This window comes from Dendronephthya gigantea, unplaced genomic scaffold, assembly GCF_004324835.1.
Source record: "Dendronephthya gigantea isolate DGI-Jeju-01 unplaced genomic scaffold, DenGig_1.0 000072F, whole genome shotgun sequence".
NCBI classification, from domain to species: domain Eukaryota; kingdom Metazoa; phylum Cnidaria; class Anthozoa; order Malacalcyonacea; family Nephtheidae; genus Dendronephthya; species Dendronephthya gigantea.
Genome location: NW_021163082.1, coordinates 723,804 through 745,903, shown reverse-complemented (window position 1 = coordinate 745,903; position 22,100 = coordinate 723,804). Strand labels below are relative to the sequence as shown.

Below are 22,100 nucleotides of genomic sequence, written 5' to 3'. Positions count from 1 at the left end.
CCGTTCAAAAGCTAGTCATGCCAGCTTTTCAACAAGGAAAAATGCTCGTGTGTTTGGCCGTCAAGGAACTACTTGACAAGGAATTGCGCAGTTTGGAACAGTTTTATCACCTCTGTTTGTTTTTAGATTCGGTCGTATACTCATTTTATAACGGCTCATATTATCGTAAAATATACTCATTAATATCGTAAAACTTGTCAAGAAAAATTTATCAAATTTTTTCGCGTACACATGAGGAAATCAAACTTGGCAAGGAAAACTCGTCAACGAAAACTTGCTTTACGCGAGCGTAATTTAGATTCGTCTGTATAGTTAATAAACACGTCAGTTGCTATAAACTTTGGCAAGAAAACGTTGTAGAAATCTGGTTGTATATTTCTTTCTCTGGTTACGAGTTTGCTTGCTGTATGATTTATCAAGTCATCATCACAACTTTCTAAGGCGGTGTTTCTCCAAGTGAATAGAACTGAACCTTTGGTAACGGATTCCACACGAACCAAAAACTCGTCTTTGTCACCATAATAGCCAGCTATGTTTTGAACAATTGATAAAACATTACTAAGATCTTTGTTGAACATCTCAAGATTGGTTTTTGTCAGTCTTAATCAGACGAATTTAGGGCCGTGCTCAAATTCATCTGCCTCAGGTGTTTACACGGTAGACCAGATCTTCCTGTACACACAAGGAAAACGAACGATTTCGGGCTGTCCCAACTTCGTCCGGTTCCGTGTAAAAACGTAGCCCTAATTCCTAAAAATTTACGATACTAACTCTCACACTAACTCTCCTGACGAAGGCCCTCAAGTCGGAAGGTCGAGAAGTGTTTTGTCTATTTCAGGCGGTTGTTATACCACATTTCATGCTAAGTTAATCGCTTAGTATTTGTTTACATTTTTCAGGAAAAAGCCAATCAGAGCGCCTAAATTTTTCATATTTCATGCGGTTTACCGGAATTATAGTCAAAATTTATGCATCTTGATTGGGTTATTAAAAATGTAAACAAACTTTTTTACGCATCAAAAACAGGATTTTTTATATATTATAATTTACTTTATTGTTTCAACCTTTGCTGTTTTTTTGTCGGTAGGTAAGTCAAAAAACGTCAGGTTACGAGGGTCGTCAGGTCAAAAAGGTGTTGGACGTGTTGAAGTACTTCGCAATGGAACCTGGGGCACAGTCTGTGACACAAATTGGGATTTAAAAGATGCGAAGGTTGTATGCCGTGAGCTTGGTTATCTGAATGCTGTTAGAGCTCTTCAAGGAGGACAAGTATCACGTGGATCTGGACAGATATGGCTGAATGATGTAGCTTGCACTGGAAACGAGCAATTTCTTAACAGTTGTTCTCATCACTTGGCGTTTCGTAGTAATAATTGCGACCATTCCAGAGATGCTGGAGTTGAATGCACTTCAACAGGTAAAAACATTTCCCTAATTTGTATGGCTTTTATAAATTCGAGTCGTTTTGTTTAGGTTGTTTTTATCTATGACTTTGAACGATAATTTACCAACTTGAGTTAAGCAGTCTGTTCTTATATTGTATGCTATTATATACTATAATTTCTTTAGAAATTCACTTTTTCAAAGTCAATGAATACGAGGTCGAAGTAGAACACAATTAGAATCCGGCAAATTGATATTCTAATTTATTCAAACGTGTATTATGTGGGGAAATTTTACAATTATTTTACAGGAAGAAAAATATTTCATTTTTTCTTGCTTCAGTTGCCCGTTACAACACATACCTTATCAAATCAAGTGCTTATGGCTACTTAAGCCGTTTCGGTGAACATCATCTACAATTCTCAAGACATCCTGGTAATCATTTTCGTTTCATCAAAGAAAACATCCTGCAAGAAGCAAATTCTGGGAAATGCGTTATCGCACGAAGTGATCTTTTTGTCACCCTTACTTATCATTGCGATGGACCAATTGCCAGCAGATGGCGGTACGATTCCGTTGGGCGACATTTAAAACTTGTTAATAAGTACCCAAATTATTGCGTAAGTCCTTGGCGCTTTCATGGTAAACCTGGTCTTGATATTAGTCCTGGTGTGTCCCACCTTTGTAACTCAGGGAACCGGATGGCACTGGAACTAGGTGAGTATTATCAACTATTATTATAGTGTAAACATTTAGCTGGAAAGTATATTTCCTACCTATAACGCAATAGTATCTAATGAACAAGGAGGAATTTCGTTTGAAACTAATCGGCGTATTTGTTTACGTTTTTTAGGCAAAGCCAATCAGAATGCGTAAATTTTTAATACTTCATGTAAAATGGTAAATAATTTACCTTTTTACAGGAAATAGTCAAAATTTACGCCTTCTGATTGGGTCACTGAACGAAATTCCACTTGCTTTATCTGTTGTGAGTTCTAACGCACTAAGGATACCAGATAATTTATAAATTTCGTTAATTTGTACAACAAAATCATGTCAAAATAGTGTATGAAAAAAGTTCCACGAAGTTTTTTAAACTACAACAAGTTTCTTTTTAGCTATGTTTCCACTTTAGTACTTTACCGAACAGTGTTTCCACTTTATTAAACTACAATATCAAAGAGAATGTCAAATTCAAACATTATCTAATGCAATAACCTCTTTGTTACAGACATCGATGAATGTTCCTTGAAATTAGACAACTGTGGCAATAATTCAAGATGTATTGACACTCCTGGAGCATTTTCCTGTGTATGTCTTGATGGTTATTCCGGAAATGGTATAATTTGCAATGGTTAGTGATAATTTCTGAATATCTTCATGCCTTTTTATTGTCATCCCCCACATGATCTGCACTGGGATATATACATGCATGGTGTTTAAAAAAATGACAATAGAATACGATTAAAAGCCTCAAATCCGTAGCCTGAACGCAGACCTTCGCTTCACTCGCCTTTTCTCAGGACCAAATGTTTTTTCTGTTGTTAAACAAGTAGTTTTATTCGTGAAATATTAAATTGCTTTTTTTTCCATGCACCCTGAACAGGGTGTATAAAAAGTACTCCCTATTGAAATTAAGCTTTCGTTAAAATTTGAACGCCTTATTACGCTAAACCCACGGATGCGTAAGATTGAAAGCGAAACGCCTAATTTGAATGCCTCTAACAAATAATATGCTATTTACACACTACAGGGTGAGTCAAAAAAACTGACACCTTTGAACTTCAAATTAGCGGCTGTAATGTGACAGAAGTTGCCTAAAATATCTCATGGCTATACAAAGCATATCAAATAAGTGAACGCCTTTAATTAACCTAAAACATAAAGTTTGTTCCCTTTGCGAGTTAAAATGCATTCTAAGCTCTGTAAATAAAAAAGAACAGTTTTATCAAATCGTTTTTCTAGCACACGCGCCACGTTGAATTAGTTCACTAAATTGGTTTAAACACTTTCGCATTAATTAACCACGTCCTGTTCATTGTACACATGGGAATTGTCAAATTCCAGCCATGAGTTCGCGGCTAATTTGAATTTCAAAGGCGTTAGTTTTTTTTACTCACCCACTTAATCATACATGCATTCAAATTCCAACGAAAGTGTTTATTAAATGCTGACCGGTTTCAAAATTTGCTTGAGAATCGGAACATATTGCCGCACAAATTCACGCCAAATGAGTAGAGTTGGGACTGAGAACATGCCTAGGTACATTCTTTTTATCAAAATCTAAAAGTAATTCCGAATATGTCCTTCTTTGTTCGCTTTAGATATCGATGAGTGTTCTACTTCCGCTCACAACTGTCTCCCAAATGCAAGCTGCACCAACACTGATGGATCTTATCTTTGTATTTGTGATAGTGACCAATCTGGAGATAAGTCTTCATGCAAAGGTAAAGATTTAGAAATATCACGGAACCTTTAATTCGTTGAAATTTTATAACGTTATGAACAAATACCTCAAGCGGTACAATTGTAGAACAAGCGAATCCGGTATAGTGTAAACGAGCTTTAGGGCAGGTCAAACATCGCATTTTGGTCCCGTCGAATGCAATATAATAAACCTCCTTAATCTTCATTATCATCTCATCTGTTATTTGAATTTCATTCGAAGCGACGAAACGCGACGTTTGAGATTGGTCTTAGTTAATTGTGTATAATCTAGCCTGTTAGTTGAACTCGCCGATCTAATTCATTAACAAATCACGAGGTATTCCTCAATTATACCTATAAATTGTAATATATTTTTCTTGTTACTCTTAGACGTTGCTTGTACTTACGGCAGACTAAGGCCTAGCTTAAACGTTGCATTTTGGTCGCGTGGAGTGCAATCAAACAAAAGATAATGAAATGATAATGAACATTAATAAGGTTTATCATCTCACTATCTATCGTTTGAATTGCATTCGACACGACCAAAATGCGACGTATGAACTAGGCCTAACCTCGGCCAAAATACTAAACATTTCGATCAATATCGTATTTGAAGAATATAATTTTCATGTTTTAGGCAGAGATATCAGGTTAATAGGACCATCAAGTTCAAACGGTACTGGTCGTGTGGAAATATTCCACTCAGGAAAATGGGGAACAATCTGTGATGATGATTGGGATATAAATGATGCTCGTGTTGCATGTCGTCAGCTTGGTTATCGGTATGCTCTAAAAGCTTTTCAAGGGGAACTTGTTGCTCCTGGTTCAGGACAGATTTGGTTAGACCAAGTTGCTTGTACTGGGAATGAGCGAAATTTAACAAGTTGCCCTTCGAACGCCATGGGAAGTCATGACTGCAGTCATTCTGAAGATGCTGGAGTACAATGTACTTCGGAAGGTAAATTATTCCATTCATATAGGACAAACATTTCTCACGACAACAATGCCTAAAAACAATAAAGTTAGTATATTTCAATTCTCAATTGCTTTTGAAATTAATTGAATTCCGTCATGATGGTTACGCGGATGTCTTAAATATTTTAGATATTTTTTTTGATTTTCAAGAGCAATTAATTCCTTCAAGGTTCCGGCTAATCATTGTGTTATTTGTGTAAATCCTCGCTGGGACGGCGTTTAGTTCATTTAGTATAATTGTTTACTTTCAGATATCGATTATTGTGCCTTAGAGCTGGACAACTGCGATAGCCATGCTCAATGCTCTAAAACCTTTGACGGATTTTCATGCAAATGTAATCAAGGTTTTACTGGAAGTGGTGTCAGTTGCACTGGTTAGTCTCAATAATATATATCTCTACATGAAAGGAAAAATAACCGGCATTAGAAAAGACAACAATGTAGATGCAGAATCACACCAGACTCAAAATGCTGGTTGGCGGGTCATTTTAACGACAAGTGTACAAAATAGGGCACTTTTAAAACAATGTAAACCCGTAAAATGGACTTTGAGGTGTTGAAATGAGTAAATAACACGATTCTGCTAGTCATTTGATCATCTTAACAATGGCATGTGATTGCTCTGTTTCAAAACAACTCTTGTCATTACCTTAAAGTCCATTTTTTGTACGCTTCGTTAAGTCTCGGAACGGGGCTCATGTGAACAACCTTTAGTCACAGACAAATAGGTGAACCCTTATTACATTCGCTGGCCACGTGCAAAAGGGAACGACGTGCTTAAAAAAAATGCAGCTTCTATTCAACCATACATTATTATAATACGGATTGTCGTGATTTCTTTTAGATATCAATGAATGTTCATCATCTAACAACTGTGATTCAAACGCTCTTTGTGCCAACAATGTTGGATCATACATATGCACATGTAAAAATGGATATATTGGAAACGGAACTGTTTGTCAGGGTATGCCTATAGTCACTCATATCAATTTTTCAATAAGATGCAAAGCAAATTTTACAACCGTAAAAACAAATTTTTCGTCGTGTGTTTAGATGAGGATGAATGCTCTGATTTAACTCACGATTGTCCATCAAACACAAATTGCAGCAACACTGTGGGTTCATATGTTTGCTGCAGTAAAAATTCTGTTGTAGGAGATCAAGGAATCTGCCGAGGTAAAAACCCTGATTTAACTTTATTGTTTGGAATCAGATTTTGCATTGCCGCGTGACTTCTAACATTTCTTCTTCTTCATTATGATAATATATATTTTTACGAGTGCCCTTTGTCCTCATTTATGAATGTAAAATGATCCACTTTATCTCAATTATCTTCATCTTCAATTTATGCCAATTGCTTCGAACATGATATAGGACACATCTCAATATTAATTGCAGTACGGGGTAAGGTCTTTAAATCCAGTCCATGTGCTACTTAAATAATCAATATTATTTATTGTCAGAGATTTCCCTGAGATTACGAGGACCGTCGAGTTCAAATGGTACTGGCCGGGTTGAAATGTTCCATAATGGTCAATGGGGAACAGTATGTGATGACAGTTGGGATTTAAAAGATGCTCGAGTGGTGTGTCGTCAGCTTGGTTATCGGAGTGTTGTCAAAGCTTTGCCAGGAAGCCAAGTTCCTTCTGGCACTGGACATATTTGGTTAGACGATGTTCAATGTGTCGGAAGTGAGCTAAATCTAACCAATTGTTCGCATCGTGGCTTGGGAGTCAACGACTGCAGCCACTCTGAAGATGCCGGAGTAGAATGTACATCTAAAGGTAAAATTATACATACACCTGCAATGTTAAACCATGCAAGGCCCAAAACAACTGATTATAGGTTACTACAGTGGAGTAGCTAGGAACAATTCATCGTAATTGCCACTTTTTGGTTGTTTTTTATATAACAAGGATAAGAAAAATGATAATAAATAGGATATTAATTTGACCTGAATTAAGCCTAACCACATAGGAAAGTCCGCTATATATCAAGATGAGGCAATCCTTTTATTGCCCATTATTTTTACAGCAGTTTCTTTTAACTACATATTCAAAACACTCAAAATTCAATGTTCGTGTATGAATTAAGACAATGCCTCGAATTGTACGAATTCTAAACATATGTTTGTATGCTTATAGCCCACAGGGTGTACCGAAAAATTAAGATGTGGCTGCTCCTGACTGTAGCTGAATTTTTAAGGACATTAAAGAAATATTACACAATCTATGAATTGATTAAAAAATTAATCGTCTAAGAATCTAGCTATCTCATAATGACGTCAAACGCATAAAAGTTGATATTACTGGTTTGATCGGTTGTGGATGCTTTGTGATTAACACAACTGTAGAGTAGGCCACACGGGAACGAAGATGAACTAAGAGAATGAAGATTAACAAAATTCGTGTTTGGAGTAATTTTCATGATCTAGAAAGCAAGTAGGCCAACAATGTCAACATTATTAGATAATTCCCCATCACATGCTCTCTAAAAGGTTCCTGGTGAATTTCCCTTCGTTTTTTATCCGTCTTTTGTGTCTTATTATTGTTTGTAGAACTCGACTATTGCTCCTTGGAATTAGACGACTGTCATATCAATGCTCAATGCATTAAGAAAGATGGATGGTTTTCATGCAGATGTAATCCAGGTTATAGTGGGAATGGCGTTTCCTGTCGTGGTAAGTAAAAAAAAACCTTTTTAAAGTCTGCTTACCTGACGTGTTTCTACACTCGCTAAATTATTAGCATAGGTTTGAATTGTAATATTTTGCTGTCAGTAGTTTGTAGTACCTTATATCATTTTTAACCAAAGAACTGGAGTTTGCACAATGTAGAAACTCCTTGTCTCTGTAAAACACAGCAAGTTTTGCATAGGGGTCAAGGTCGAGTTTTTGAAATGAGAAAAAATAGGATAGAGAAATGAAATTAGCTATGTAGTTCATACTTTTTTTGTGGCTATCTGCAACAATCAGAGAAAAATATGCAGTCTGCAAACTGTAGTGGTGTAGGAAGCCTGACGATTTTGTCCGGCTATGTAAATTTCGAGTTATTATAACAATTCATTTCTTTAAGAAAATTATTGTTTTCACAGTCAATTAACACCAAAATATTAGCATAGCGGGACAAATCGTCAGGCTGGCTACGCTACAGTCTGCAAGTATTCGAAATTACACATTCCGCTCCTGCATGCTTGGACTCCACCTGACCTCGCCCCTTATTTGAAAGTTTGTTCTCTACCATCGAGCAAAGGTAGCTCGTAGTGAGATTATCAGCTAACATACACGCGCACGTCAAACTCTGTAATATTTATATTATTTTTAATTGAATTTTAATTAATTTTTAATATAATTCTAAAGAGTAATTTTTTGCAGGACTAAACATTACAGTAATCTAGTGGTTTTATGATACATGCATATGTATAATAATTTCTGTATCCCTCAATTTCATCACTAAATTATTTCGGATATTTTAATTTTGCTCCAGTTTATTTGTTTTCGATATTCTAATGTAGCTATTTAATTTTCTAACAATTTGCTAAAACAAATTTTAGTAACAACTTATTCATTGTTGTTACACTTATATTTTCGCTTATATTTTGCTCTTATTATGAACAAGATGTCCAGATTAATTAATATTCACCGGTACAGATGTATTTTGTTTCTGATAACCGATACTCGTACATATATGTCGTTTCATTACTTGTCATAGAGTCTTGGTCGAAATATTTCTTAAGCAGTTTGAATTCGTGATGAATATAACTTAAATTCTACAGAGATTCCTAGATTTTTCTTAAGCTTGATATAAAGGATTTTAGTTTGTAACTATATCAAATGAACAGGCGAATGTTTTACTGGCGAATGCCTTTTCTACTAACACGACAGAAAATTGGCAAGTTGGGTTTTCAGACCAATTTCCCTAAATCATATTCAAGCATTATATTTTGCAGTTGGCCGAAGGCGATGTGAATATGGGCTTCTAATTACCGAGCCTGAGGCAACTAATTATTTTAAAATAAATTTCGAGGTGTTTACAAATAATAATTTCATAAAATCTTATTATTACTTCAAATTTCGTATTTGAAAAACGACAACAAAAAGCTATAGGTATACGCCAGTGACTGTGACTTTCGAGACATGAATCTTGACCAATCAGAATGCAGGAAAATCATGCGTCATAATGCCTCATATCACATTTGTATGATGTTTTGTTTTTTATAGACATCAATGAATGTTCCTTACCTAACACGTGTTCTTCCAACGCTACATGCTCCAACACTCAAGGATCTTACCGATGCACGTGTAAAAGTGGATTCATTGGAAATGGGACAATTTGCCAAGGTACAGTATCTGATTATCATAGCTTTTACAAAAAAGATATCCTGAGCAAAAAAAACGCGGAACAAGCGGCCTACACCTTTATTAGGAATCAATTTAATCTTATCTTTAGTACATTTTGTGAGCATTGTCGTCCATTGTTGTTAAACAGCGCCGGATATATCCTCAATTACTATTTATCACCTAATTCTAGCCACTGACTGATTCATTAAGAGGAGATATTTTTCTATGTCGTGTAATATATGCTCAAAACCTCAATTATATCTTCATGCAACACCACTAAGATTTTCAGCATTAAAAATGTTTTCCAAACCAGAAAAGCATCCACAAAGTATGTTTACTGTATAATCTCAAAATATTGTGAAAAAGAAAAAATTTCTCGGGATACGCCGAGAAGTAAATGACACTTGAATCGGCGCTTCTTTTTATTCATTTCAGTGATAATGGTGTTGACATTATAACATTGTTGATAGCCGTGTTATATTTTGCAATAACAAAGGGTTGTTTGGTGTTTTGCATTCACCCAATACAGTTCAAAACTTAGTAAATCTAAAGATTAAAGGGTAAAAAAAACGAATTTGAGCGGTGCGCTGAAAAGATTTTATGTTTTTGAGCGTTTTTCTGCCAAAATACGCGACATAATAAAAAATCGGCTCCTCTTAAGAGTTTATTTGGGTCGAACTTCCAAAATATAAATTTTGGACTCGGTTTTGCACATGCAGGTCTTGCCACGCTAACAACTCAAACTTGAAGCGCGCGAAAGAAACTGAAGAAAATGGCTCACTGTGGATATACCCTCAAGGTTTGATTCCACAGGCGCTTTTTCTCAGCGAAATGCGAAATATTTCCCCTGGCTCTTTTGAATTGTGAGCAGTCAAGTAGAAATAACTCATCCGAGTGGTCACAATTGAAAAGGAACAGACGAAATATTTCGCATTTCGCCGAGAAATTGCACCCGTGGAATCAGGCCTTCATGTAGCTATACGATGGATAGAACTATAGCTATACGATGGATAGAACTAAAAATATTCGTTTCCAAATTTACCTAATTTCATAAAAAATATAATCATTCCAAATTTCTTATTTGAGAAACAACAACAACAACAAAAAGCTGTAGTCACTGATCAGTGACTATCGCTTCACCAATCAGAATACAGAAAAATCAATACTCACCTCGAAATTTATACTAAAAATAATTCTTCACACCTCAGGATTAGATATTATCCGATTGCTTCGGCAGATAACATTGATATTCGTCTGAATAACTTTTTAAATCCTTTTCAGCCAATATTTGATTGTTTAACATTCGTTTTAGATATAGACGAATGTTCTCAATCTACATACAATTGTCCTTTAAACACAACCTGCACCAATACTGTTGGGTCATATCAGTGTTGTTATCCCGATTCATCAGGAGTCTCTACGATTTGCAAAGGTAACTGAAACATTGTGTCTGCTGGATCCGTATAATATTAAAATTGAACCACCTATTACCTTAGGTTATTTGAATTACAGAATTTTTTTATTTTGGAGAGGGGGTGAATGGGAGTTATACTTCCATATTAAGTATGTAACCTGAGAAAAGATTGTTTTTATTACTAACTGTCATTGCAAAAATTTTCAAGGGATAGATATCAGGTTAGAAGGGCCATCACGTTTGTATGGTACTGGTCGTGTGGAAATACGTCTTAATGGACAATGGGGGACAATTTGTGATGATAGATGGGATATAAATGATGCTCAAGTTGCTTGTCGTCAGCTTGGTTACATGGGTGCTATTAGAATATTAACTGGTGGACAAGTGCCATCTGGGACTGGACTGATATTTTTAGATGAGATCGATTGTCTTGGAAATGAGCAAAATCTTACCAGCTGCGATCATTTGGGACGAGGGGTCCACGATTGTAGCCATTCTGAAGACGCGGGAGTGCAATGTTCTTCAAAGGGTAAAATTAACTATTTAACATTAAAAGCTGACATTAACATTTTCAGCAATGCTCACGCTAAATAGCAATCGTTTGGTCTTCTCTATCCGACATTATCTCATGCATGTCGAACACTGTAGATTGCAAATTAATTTAGGTCTAGTTCAAAATCGCAAGGTGTTAAGGTGTTATATTATGATTTTATAGATGTCGATTATTGTACCTTAAATTTGGATAACTGTCACACTAAGTCTCAATGTAATAACACTGATGGGCGTTTTTCGTGCACATGCAAACAGGGTTATACTGGAAATGGTATTTTTTGCAATGGTAAGTGGATTAACCTCAAAGTTAAGATGAATAAAACGTTAACATTAAACGACATTGTTAGCAGACGAGGCTATTGCTAGAAATTTTGGACATTTGACATAAATTTTCATATAGTAATGATACATTTCCACGGACGCAATATATATATTATTTCCTTCTTGCCCTATTCTATCTGAATTCAGGATGAATGGGCTAGGAAATTGGTAGGAGAGTTTTTGAAACCGACTACGGATATCTTATCTAACAATGATAATTGACATAACGTCTGGTTTTTACCCCTAGATATCAATGAATGTATATTTGAAAACATCTGTAATTCAAACTCTCTTTGCACCAACACTGAAGGATCCTACCGATGCATATGTAACAGTGGATATATTGGAAATGGAACTTTTTGCCATGGTTTGTACTCGCAAAGTAGATTTTTTCAGGTTGAGCATGCACATACTATATCGACCGCATTTTGTATTAGGCAGATTTAGCTTTAAGACGACAACGCCAAAGACGATGTTAGAATTTAATTTTGAATATATCGTCGAATGCACCTAAATATGGTCGCGCAACGAAAATCATTCGCCATTCGCGAAAGCTGTATTAATACTATCGACGTTTCAACAAGGTAGCTAGGAGAAGCTATAATTATCGTTTTTAGACATTGATGAGTGTTCTCAGGGCTCCCACAGCTGTAATTCAAACACAACATGCAGAAACACTGTTGGGTCATATCAATGTTGTTCCAGACAAACAGGTGGAAGTGGTGTGGCTTGCCGAGGTATACGAGACCAGTATAATAACTGCCCTAACATTGTTTTGTTTTACGTTTTCTAAGCCACATATGATGCGAGGAGTTAGAAGACGCTGCCTCGCTACGTTCTGATTATAACCACTATAAATCCTAAGTACTAGCTAACCATTATATATCATAAACATTACAAATCATAACGTTAACGTATAGAAATCGCAACCATTACCCATCATAACCATTACAAATCATAGCCTTTAGAAATCGTAACCATTACAAATCATAGCCATCCACCATCATAACCATTACAAATCATAACCATTAAAAATCAACCATCATTCCCATTGCAAAGCATAAACATTTTAAGTCATATAGCAATTATGAATCTTAACCACGATAAATAAAAAGCACTAAAAACCATAACCATCACAAATCATGAACATTACAAATCATAACGTATAGAAATCAGAACCATTACCCATTGTAACCATTACAAATCATAACCTTCAGAAATCGTAACCATTACAAATCATAGCCATCATCAATCATAACCATTACAAATCAACCATCAACCATCATAACCATTACAAAGCATAACCATTTAAGTCATACCAATTATAAATCTTACCAATGATAAAAAATAAACACTACAAATCATAACCATCACAAATCATAAACATTACAAATCATAACTATGATTATAAATCATAACTATTGCAAGTCTTAACAATTACAAATCATAAAGATACATGACTATTTCAGATGATAACCATTAAGGCGCGGTTACACTGCGCAACTTTCCTTGCAACTTGCAATGTAATTCAACTTTTGAGGTATCTAAAGTTGACAAAATTTTATTACGAACATTTCTTACGATTTAATAACGTTTTCTTAACATTTCGAACACTCTTTGTGAATTATCATTCATCAGAATTATAATTGCGTTGCAATTCGGCAGGAAAATTTTAAAGTGTAAAAGCACCCTCATAAAAGATATAGCATTATAAATCCAAACCATTATGATTCATAAAAATCACAAAATATAATCCTAACCATTATAAATTATAACCAATAAAAATCATAACTATCGTAAATCATACCCATTGCAGATCAAAACGTATACAATATATAACCATTCCAAAGGTTACAACGAGTTTACACATGCACATTTTGTGAGTAGTTTTTAAGTTATGTGCGAGATAATGTTTTGAGCGTGTGCGATATCAAACCCATCACCCATGATTAGCAATAGAGAATAATTAAGAGAAGAGATTTTTACGAAAAGATAAGTCGCGTAATATGTACTCAAAACCTCAGTTACATCTTCATGAAAAAGTACCAAAATTTCAACATTAAAAATGTTTTAAAAACCTTAAAAGCATCTACAGTTCAAAACTTAGTTCACAACATAATCAGTTCAATAGAATAAAGGTAAAATAAATGAATTTTGAGTCGAACGCCGAAAAGAGTTTTTTTAGCGTTGAGATATGTTTTGGACGTTAACCGCCAAATACTGGACATAATAAAGAATCTTCTCTTAAATATAAGAAACATATTTAAAAAAATATTTTTTCGTTCGCATAAGCGGTATAACAATAAATTTCAATTTGATAAATTTTATATAAGGTTAATGGTATCTTGAGCCAACTATGCAAAAAATTGATATAACACAAATTGGCATAATTTTAGACATGACTGTTAGATTACAAGGACCATCCAGGTTAAATGGTACTGGTCGTGTGGAAATACGACATTCAGGAAAATGGGGAACAATTTGTGATGATAATTGGGACATAAATGATGCCCGGGTTGCATGTCGTCAACTTGGTTATCGGAATGCTCGTAGAGCTCTTTCAGGAGAAGATGTTCCTGATGGTTCAGGACAGATTTGGTTAGACGAAGTTCGGTGTACTGGAACTGAACAAAATCTAGAAAGTTGTCCTCACCACCTTGGGGGATGGGGAAGACATGACTGTAGTCACTCGGAAGATGCTGGAGTGGAATGTAGTTCAGAAGGTACAGTAGGTTCATTTTTTTAAAACGTTTTAATTTTAACCGCAATATGATTTTCTTATACTGCATGCTAACAACTACAACTTATGAAATTGTTCGTTCATCTATACGTTTTCATGAATCTCATGAGTCTATTATTAGTGATTTCATGAATTTCTTATTAGTGATTTCATTTTGCCAACTAAGTCGTACGAAAAACATACAATATGAGATTCTTTTTTTTACCCTCATCAATATAATTGTTACAGATGTCGATTATTGTTCATTGGGATTGCACAACTGTGCGAGTAATTCCCAATGTATTCCCGACACTGGCAGTGGCTTTACATGCAGATGTAATCAAGGTTTTACCGGGAACGGCGTTACTTGCTCTGGTGAGTAAAATATCTTCATAATTATTTACCAACAATAATGCAAAGGCATTGGCAGCAATCTGACATCGATGATGGCAGCCAAGTTCTAATAGTTTTATTCTCTTGAGATTTCTCTGTGCTTGTTACGCTTCTGTGTGCATGTGTTTTTCATACACATATGGCCGGTAATTAAGAGATCAATATAGTAACTAGAAACGGTGTCCTTCAGGAGATTCAGGTTACTTGTGATATTTGGTCTAGATTTCAATGAATGTTCATCAGTAAACAACTGTCACTCGAATGCTTTGTGCACGAACACTCACGGGTCTTATCGATGCACATGCAATGGTGGGTTTACTGGAAATGGAACCATTTGCGAAGGTATTATTTGTATGAATATTTTCCGAGTAAATTTTCTTTTGTCAGCAATAAGTTGAGGACAAACTTCGAGTTATCCCGGGACTTTGCTCTGGGCATATGTTTTTGTTTCAAAAGATTGACTTCAATAAATTGTTTTTGCTTAGATATAGATGAATGTTCTGATTCAACACACCTCTGTACTTCAGAGACAAATTGCATGAACACTAATGGATCTTATTTATGCTGTGATAGACAAAGTCGTGGAAATGACTCTACTTGCAGAGGTGACCCTATACGATTCATTGTTTATGACCAAGAAAAAAAAATTGCTATTTGCCCCCCAGCATGTTTAGTTTAAAGCTTACCTGTATCTGTACCCATGCCTAAGTATTTTTGTAAATCCAGTTGAGAATAATTATATAGATATACAGTATTTCCACTTGTTATCATCTCACTATTGTAAGACAATATTACCACCAAATTTTTTCGATTCCTCTTTATTACCAATAACCAATGTCGCAACGTTACTTGGATTCGCTTGAATTGGTTTTTGCATTTGCGCTATTTGTCGTCTGTTGTATAGTTTTTCGGAATTGCGCCCGGACGAATGGGAAAATGAATTGAAGACACTAACAAATTATAAAATATAATGTTTGATTGCTCGGGATATTTTCCCTATGTCTTTCCTTGTGTGTTGTTCCACATCATGGCCTGCTGGATTTTCTAATTTTCATTTTCAACAATTTCAGATATGTCTCTCAGATTACAAGGACCATCCAGTTTGAATGGCACTGGTCGTGTGGAAATATTCTATTCAGGAAGATGGGGGACAATATGCGATGATTATTGGGACATAAATGATGCCCGCGTTGCATGTCGTCAACTTGGTTATCGGAATGCTCTTGCAGCTCTTCAAGGAAGTCAAGTTCCTTCTGGTTCAGGACAGATTTGGTTGGACGAAGTTCGGTGTACTGGAAATGAACAAAATCTAGAAAGTTGTCCTCACCACTATCGGGAGGGATGGGGAGGTCATGACTGCAGTCATTCCGAGGATGCTGGAGTGCAATGTACTTCACAAGGTAAAAGAGATTTTTAAAAAATTTTTATAAGTGAAATTTATAAAAACCCCGATATCTCTAGAACAAATTGTAAAAATGCGTTGTTTGAACGTATCAAAGTGATGAACAATGGAATTTTTGAAAACCGTATCGAGCCACCTTAAATGAACAATTTTCCGTATTTCCCAATTAATAAATTTCAAAAACTATGTTAAAATTTTGGAAATGTATCCAAGTTCATTTATGTTTTCGTTAATTTTTCGATGCGCGAATTAGTTTGCATACATCCGAGTGCGCACGACACAGTACACCGACTTTATCCCTTCCTAGACATTCGGAAAAAAGAAAATTCAGTCTGTGAGCAAGCGAGCCGTAATCGTCACGGCCGCAAGTGTTGCAAACGACTTGTGAAATGAATTTATAATAAATAGGATTTGAATAAACATGCAAATCAGTGAGAGACACTAGTGGTTAATTGATTTGCATATCTCTGTAAAGTAAATTGTAAGGGGAAATACAGAGTGTGCATGTGACAATTCAGGAAATTTGGTTAGGTATTCATGAATTTGACAATGCATTTTACATTACTGCTAATCAAACGTCTGTACAAAATTTGGCCAAATTTCGTATTTTTAAATTACTGCTAATCCAACCTGTGTATTTCCTTGCAAAATTTGGTGAAATTTTGTTTTTAGGTAATTTGTTAGGCCCTATTGCAACTTAGAGGAACGGCGTTTGGTCCACACGTCAGATTCCTCTTTTCAGTCCTACGTTTTCATTATTGTTTATAGATGTCGATTATTGCGCCATGGGATTGGACAACTGTAGGAGTAATTCTCAATGTATTAACACTGCAAATGGTTTTACATGTTTATGTAATAAAGGTTTTACCGGCACCTACTGCTCTGGTGAGTCATACAATTATCTTATACTGCATAATTACTTTTCGATTGAAGTCACACAAATTAATAATTATCGTGTTGGCGCAGAATGATAGCGACTTTTAAATTCACAAAATCTGCCGCGCAAATGTGAAGGAAGAAAATATTAATAGTCTCTTCTTTGCACGCGGGTGGTTCATATTTTATTTTAACGGCGTTGATTTTAAAAGGAAATTAACGCTTTGCCTCGCCGGCTATGAAAGTATGATCAATTAATTGTCAACCTTTTTGAATACAAAATGATACAAAATTTATAATCTGCCCTTGGTTTGCACAAGCGCAGAGAGCTAGTGCAATTGCGAATTGTGGACACATTGCTCAGTGAAGTTTTTATTCAATCCTCTATTCGAAATTTTTTACTCTTCATCCCCGTTGCTTTGTAAACAATCAGAAAAGTGTCTGAAAAAAAGTATAATTCGGAAGAATGTGACGACCACATCGTGAATTTGATTAATCGTGTACTTTAGAATAATCCGAGTGACCCTACACCTTAAAGACGTGTAACATTGAATTTTACCCAAATTATATAACATTATTTTATTCTTTTCTCTAACATAAAAATTGCTTAGCCTTTAAGCTGTCTTCCTAGATATCAATGAATGCTTGTTGACTGACAGCTGTCATCCAAACGCTACTTGCAACAATAATCAAGGATCTTACCGATGCACATGTAAACATGGATATACTGGGAATGGAACTATTTGCGAAGGTTTGTATAGTATAAATCTCCATGTAAACGCAATAATGACAGGGTCTAGTGGAAAATATTTTGGGCCCGGTGGCGATTAAATGAATATACACCTTTAGATTACAGCGTCTAAGATTGGGTAAACCTAGGTGAAGATATAACATGAATTAAAACTTCTATGCCTTCCATAGATATCGACGAATGTTCGGAGTCAACTTCCAAGTGTCCTTCAATCGCATATTGCGTCAACATTATTGGATCATATCGATGCTGTATTGGCGAACCTAACCGAAATGGATCGATTTGCAAAGGTAAACAAAATATTTTATGCTATTTCCTTTTTATATGTGAAATTGAAAGAACAAATGAGATTCTGGGATATGTTAAATAAACACGAGAATAGAGTCTAATTCTTCCAAGCAATGTATATAAGTACTTGATTTTAACAGAGCTTACACAATTTATTAATTTTGCACATGACTTCCGAATAGAAGGATAGAGATGCGCAATGAAAAGGAAAATGAAAGATGGTAATGTGGTACTTGGACTGTTTGGGTCCAGGGGGAAACACTTTAAATTCGGCACTAATTCCCTTTATTAAATATACTACTCGCTAAGATCAACTAAATAAAAATTTTCAGGGAATATTTGAATATTCCAAAATGGGAACAATGAAATACTTCTGGGAGTTGTTTTGCTGTCTCATGTAGTTGAAGCTTTTTCACTGCATGGCGTTACTGAATTTGGAAATATTTCTGAATTTTTTTCAGAGCTCTCTATAAGGTTAGAAGGGCCATTAATTTCAAATAATACTGGCCGTGTTGAAGTATTCCATGATGGACAATGGGGAACAATCTGTGATGATAATTGGGATATAAATGATGCTCAAGTGGCATGTCGTCAACTTGGTTTCCCTGGTGCTCTTCGAACATTGTCCCCTCATGAAGTGCCCGATGGTTCTGGTAAGATATGGTTAGACGAGCTTCATTGTACTGGTCGTGAGACTGATTTATCCAATTGTCCTGGTGTTAACTGGGGAAGACATGACTGCAGCCATGGTGAAGATGCAGGAGTTAAATGTGTTGTAAGAGGTGAGATTAACGGTCAATATTTTTTTACTGTGTAAATGAAGCAATCAGATTGGCTGAGGAACGTTTCGGATGACAAAAACAGCCCACTGCATGTGAAATACAACCCACCCGCTGTGAAAAATGTGAAAAAAAAGACAAAACCAGAGCAACGTGCGGTTAATTAAAATGTCTAAGTAAAAAATAAACGAGACCTCGGCACAGTTTTTTGCATCCGGACTTCGCAGCCGGTAAATAAAATATCTATAATAATTATGTATGTTTATTACGGTCATCGCTCATACAAAATATTTTTGGTTTGGTCGCTTGTCTTCAAATAAATTCAATGTTTCCCACTCAGAAAAAAAAACGGCGCCGAAATTTCGAGGAATAGGAACATTACAATAATATAAAACGCTTTTTGGAGTTTTTTGAGTTTTTTCCTAAATATCAATGTTTGAAATGTTGGAACTCGGTCTTTTCCTACGAACTTCTAATTCTATCATAACTCATTTATTTTTTTATCAGCGGCGGGCAGAATTCCAGTCTTTTTGCAATTTGATTGGCTGTAGCAGCGTGCGTGCGGATTATCACGATCGCGGTTTGGAATCTCGCATCTAAAGTTTTTCGAAATATTTGCCGAATATTTTAAAGGCCTAAATCTAAGATTATGAATGCCAGAAATTCAGTTTTAAAACGGAGGAATTGATTGAAATTATGTGACCGAAATGACTCAGTGACCGAAATTCATAAAGTTATTGATTTTTATTATTGTTATCATTGAGTAGAATACCCAATTAAAACCACCTATTCCTTTATATTTTTTACATTGCTTTCAATATTGTTTTCAGGTGTTGATTATTGTTCCACTGGATTGCACAACTGTCATAGAAATGCTGAGTGTATTACAACTGTTGATGGTGGCTTCTCGTGCAAATGTAATCAAGGTTATACTGGAACTGGCCTTTTTTGCAATGGTTTGTAATTTATGCAACTATTAAATAATCATTCTGTCTTGACGCGGTTGCTAAATAAGTATAAAACGCATAACATCTAACTGCAAAAATACTTCTAAAATTAAATATGCTACCATATATAATTTTCGTGCCGTCTTCAAAAATTGATAATCTGTTATATAATTATACTTAACATAAAAAAATACGGCAACGGGCTCAGTATGCGGCTTATTCTTCTTCCAAGTTTTTTAATAGCGGGTTTAAGATTCTGAGAGAATTTTCACGCGGATAGAGAATGGACGCCTTGCGATTTTGATATGAATTTTGTAAAAGACGGAAGATATATAGCCATGCAAATTAAGTTGGCAAATTTTGTATACTTTTGTATTTATCTAAATTAGTTACACACTTCCGGCCGTAATACCAAAGGATACAAAATTCGTGAACTTCGCATGGCTATATTTTCCTAATTTAGAACAACTCGCAGCCAAACGTGGTAATTTTACTAATTTTAGTAAGCCCTTTCAGAAAATGGCCTTTTTATTGCCGAGGTAAGAAATTAGTCTAAAGCGCAAGTCGTCCATTACCAGCACCAGCTGCTAAATTGTAACGAAATGGGTCGTGCATGCATCGGTGTAACACTGCTTAAACATCAGCGACTGTTTTGATGTCACACCCGCTTCTTAGGTTTCGTGCTTCCTATATTTGAAAAAAAACTGTAAATGAAAAATGATTTGGACGAGACACATTAATGCCTAATTTCCATTCAGTCGTTAGCTGTCGTTACATGTCTTTCCGTGTCTTTGGAGTAATCGTGAAAGACCGATAACGAATTATGGGAAAAATCATGTCGTTTCCTCTCTTTTTATATCGTTGAGATAGGACTTGTTCTATCCGAGCGACACTGTCGTTTTCTGTCACTCTCAGTCGTTATCGGTCTATCACGATTATTCCAAAGACACGGGAAGACATGTAACGACAGCTAACGACTGAATGGAAACTAGGCATAATTAGAGACATGTCATATTAGAAAAAAAATATCAAAAAGAATAATTCGTTTGCAAATATTGCGCGCAAAGCTTGCCTAAACCTTTTCATTAGCAGATTTATTAATTTTAACCTAGACATCAATGAATGTTCATCTAACAACATCTGTGATTCAAACGCTATTTGCACCAACACTCCTGGATCTTACCAGTGCTCATGTAAAATTGGATTCTCTGGAAATGGAACACTTTGCCAAGGTATTTCTAATGTACCTGGATTTTCAGATAAAAATAATTATTTTCAAGACAACAATAGTCCGTATGTAGTTTACGCAACCTAATTTTTTTTGGACTACTATGAAAACGAATATTCATCTACTGTGTTATTCTCATATTTTCCAAATATTTCTCAGATTATGATGAGTGTTCTCATTATTCCACGCACAACTGTCGTGCAAACGCAACTTGCAGGAACACTGTTGGCTCATATGAATGTTGTTTTAGACAAACTGGTGGAAGTGGTATGACTTGCCGAGGTACATTATAAAACAAAGGCATAACCAGTCCCTAATAAGGAGCCGATTATTATACCCCCTTTCAAACATATTTTCTGCATAGTCTGCTAGTATGCATGTTTGAACCCGATGCTAAAATCTGTTCCTGAAGTCCTAAACTGAAACCAAAACTAATTTAATCAAGTGAATGGTGAATTTTGGTATTTTCAGTGTCAGCCGCATTTTAATGTTTTATTTTTTTATGTAAAAAAAATGTTCGAATATGTTGCACGTCACTGTTTGAAAAAGAAAATCCGGCTTGGCCCATGAAACACTCGCTTCTCAGGCATACGATTGTTCTATTTATCCAGTTCTATTTATCCAGAGCGCCTGGCGAAACTACCCCTGTTTTCCATTCTGTTTACGGTCCTGAATGATTAAGTTATAATTTATTTGTGTGTTTTCATGCTTGTATATGATAAAAGACTATGTGGTTTGCTGTTTCTAAGTGTTGTCAATTGCTAAAAATTAATTTCAGATATGACTGTCAGATTACAAGGACCGTCAAGTTTCAATGGTACTGGTCGTGTTGAAGTGCGCTATAATGGACAATGGGGGACAATCTGTGATGATAATTGGGACATAAATGATGCTCGAGTGGTGTGTCGTCAACTTGGTTATTCGGGTGCTCTCAGAGCTCTTTCAGGAGGGCAAGTTCCTTCTGGTTCAGGACAGATTTGGTTGGACGAAGTTGGTTGTACTGGGAATGAACAAAATATAGAGAGTTGTCCTCGTCACTTTCGAGGTTGGGGAGGTCATGACTGCAGTCATTCTGAAGACGCTGGAGTGCAATGTTCTTCAAAAGGTGAATAATAATTCAATGCAGTGATACTGTGAAAGAGTCACCCATTTGATATTCTTTTGTGTCTGTGGAAATGCCACGATAAATTGAATAATAAGAAAAAATAGATTAAATATTTCATAAATTTTTTTATCTATTCAGTGGTTTATATTTCGTAGTGAATACCTTCGGTAAACAGCAAGATTTTAGATTCTATTTCGGAAC

The 22,100-nt window shown here is 35.5% G+C and overlaps 1 protein-coding gene across 1 annotated transcript in view; it reads left to right on the top strand.

Moving 5' to 3' along the window:
- The window catches only part of LOC114531487, a 349,117-nt gene that overhangs the window by 10,834 nt on the left and 316,183 nt on the right, over positions 1-22,100 (top strand). Inside the window, exons 16-34 of the mRNA XM_028553090.1 lie at positions 1,088-1,417; positions 1,726-2,100; positions 2,615-2,737; positions 3,708-3,830; positions 4,448-4,768; positions 5,037-5,159; positions 5,630-5,749; positions 5,839-5,961; positions 6,249-6,569; positions 7,343-7,465; positions 9,005-9,124; positions 10,437-10,556; positions 10,747-11,067; positions 11,254-11,376; positions 11,659-11,778; positions 12,029-12,148; positions 13,808-14,134; positions 14,380-14,505; positions 14,746-14,865. Coding sequence (XP_028408891.1) covers positions 1,088-1,417; positions 1,726-2,100; positions 2,615-2,737; positions 3,708-3,830; positions 4,448-4,768; positions 5,037-5,159; positions 5,630-5,749; positions 5,839-5,961; positions 6,249-6,569; positions 7,343-7,465; positions 9,005-9,124; positions 10,437-10,556; positions 10,747-11,067; positions 11,254-11,376; positions 11,659-11,778; positions 12,029-12,148; positions 13,808-14,134; positions 14,380-14,505; positions 14,746-14,865 — 3,579 coding nt within the window. The remainder of the gene's footprint in view (positions 1-1,087; positions 1,418-1,725; positions 2,101-2,614; positions 2,738-3,707; positions 3,831-4,447; positions 4,769-5,036; positions 5,160-5,629; positions 5,750-5,838; positions 5,962-6,248; positions 6,570-7,342; positions 7,466-9,004; positions 9,125-10,436; positions 10,557-10,746; positions 11,068-11,253; positions 11,377-11,658; positions 11,779-12,028; positions 12,149-13,807; positions 14,135-14,379; positions 14,506-14,745; positions 14,866-22,100) is intronic.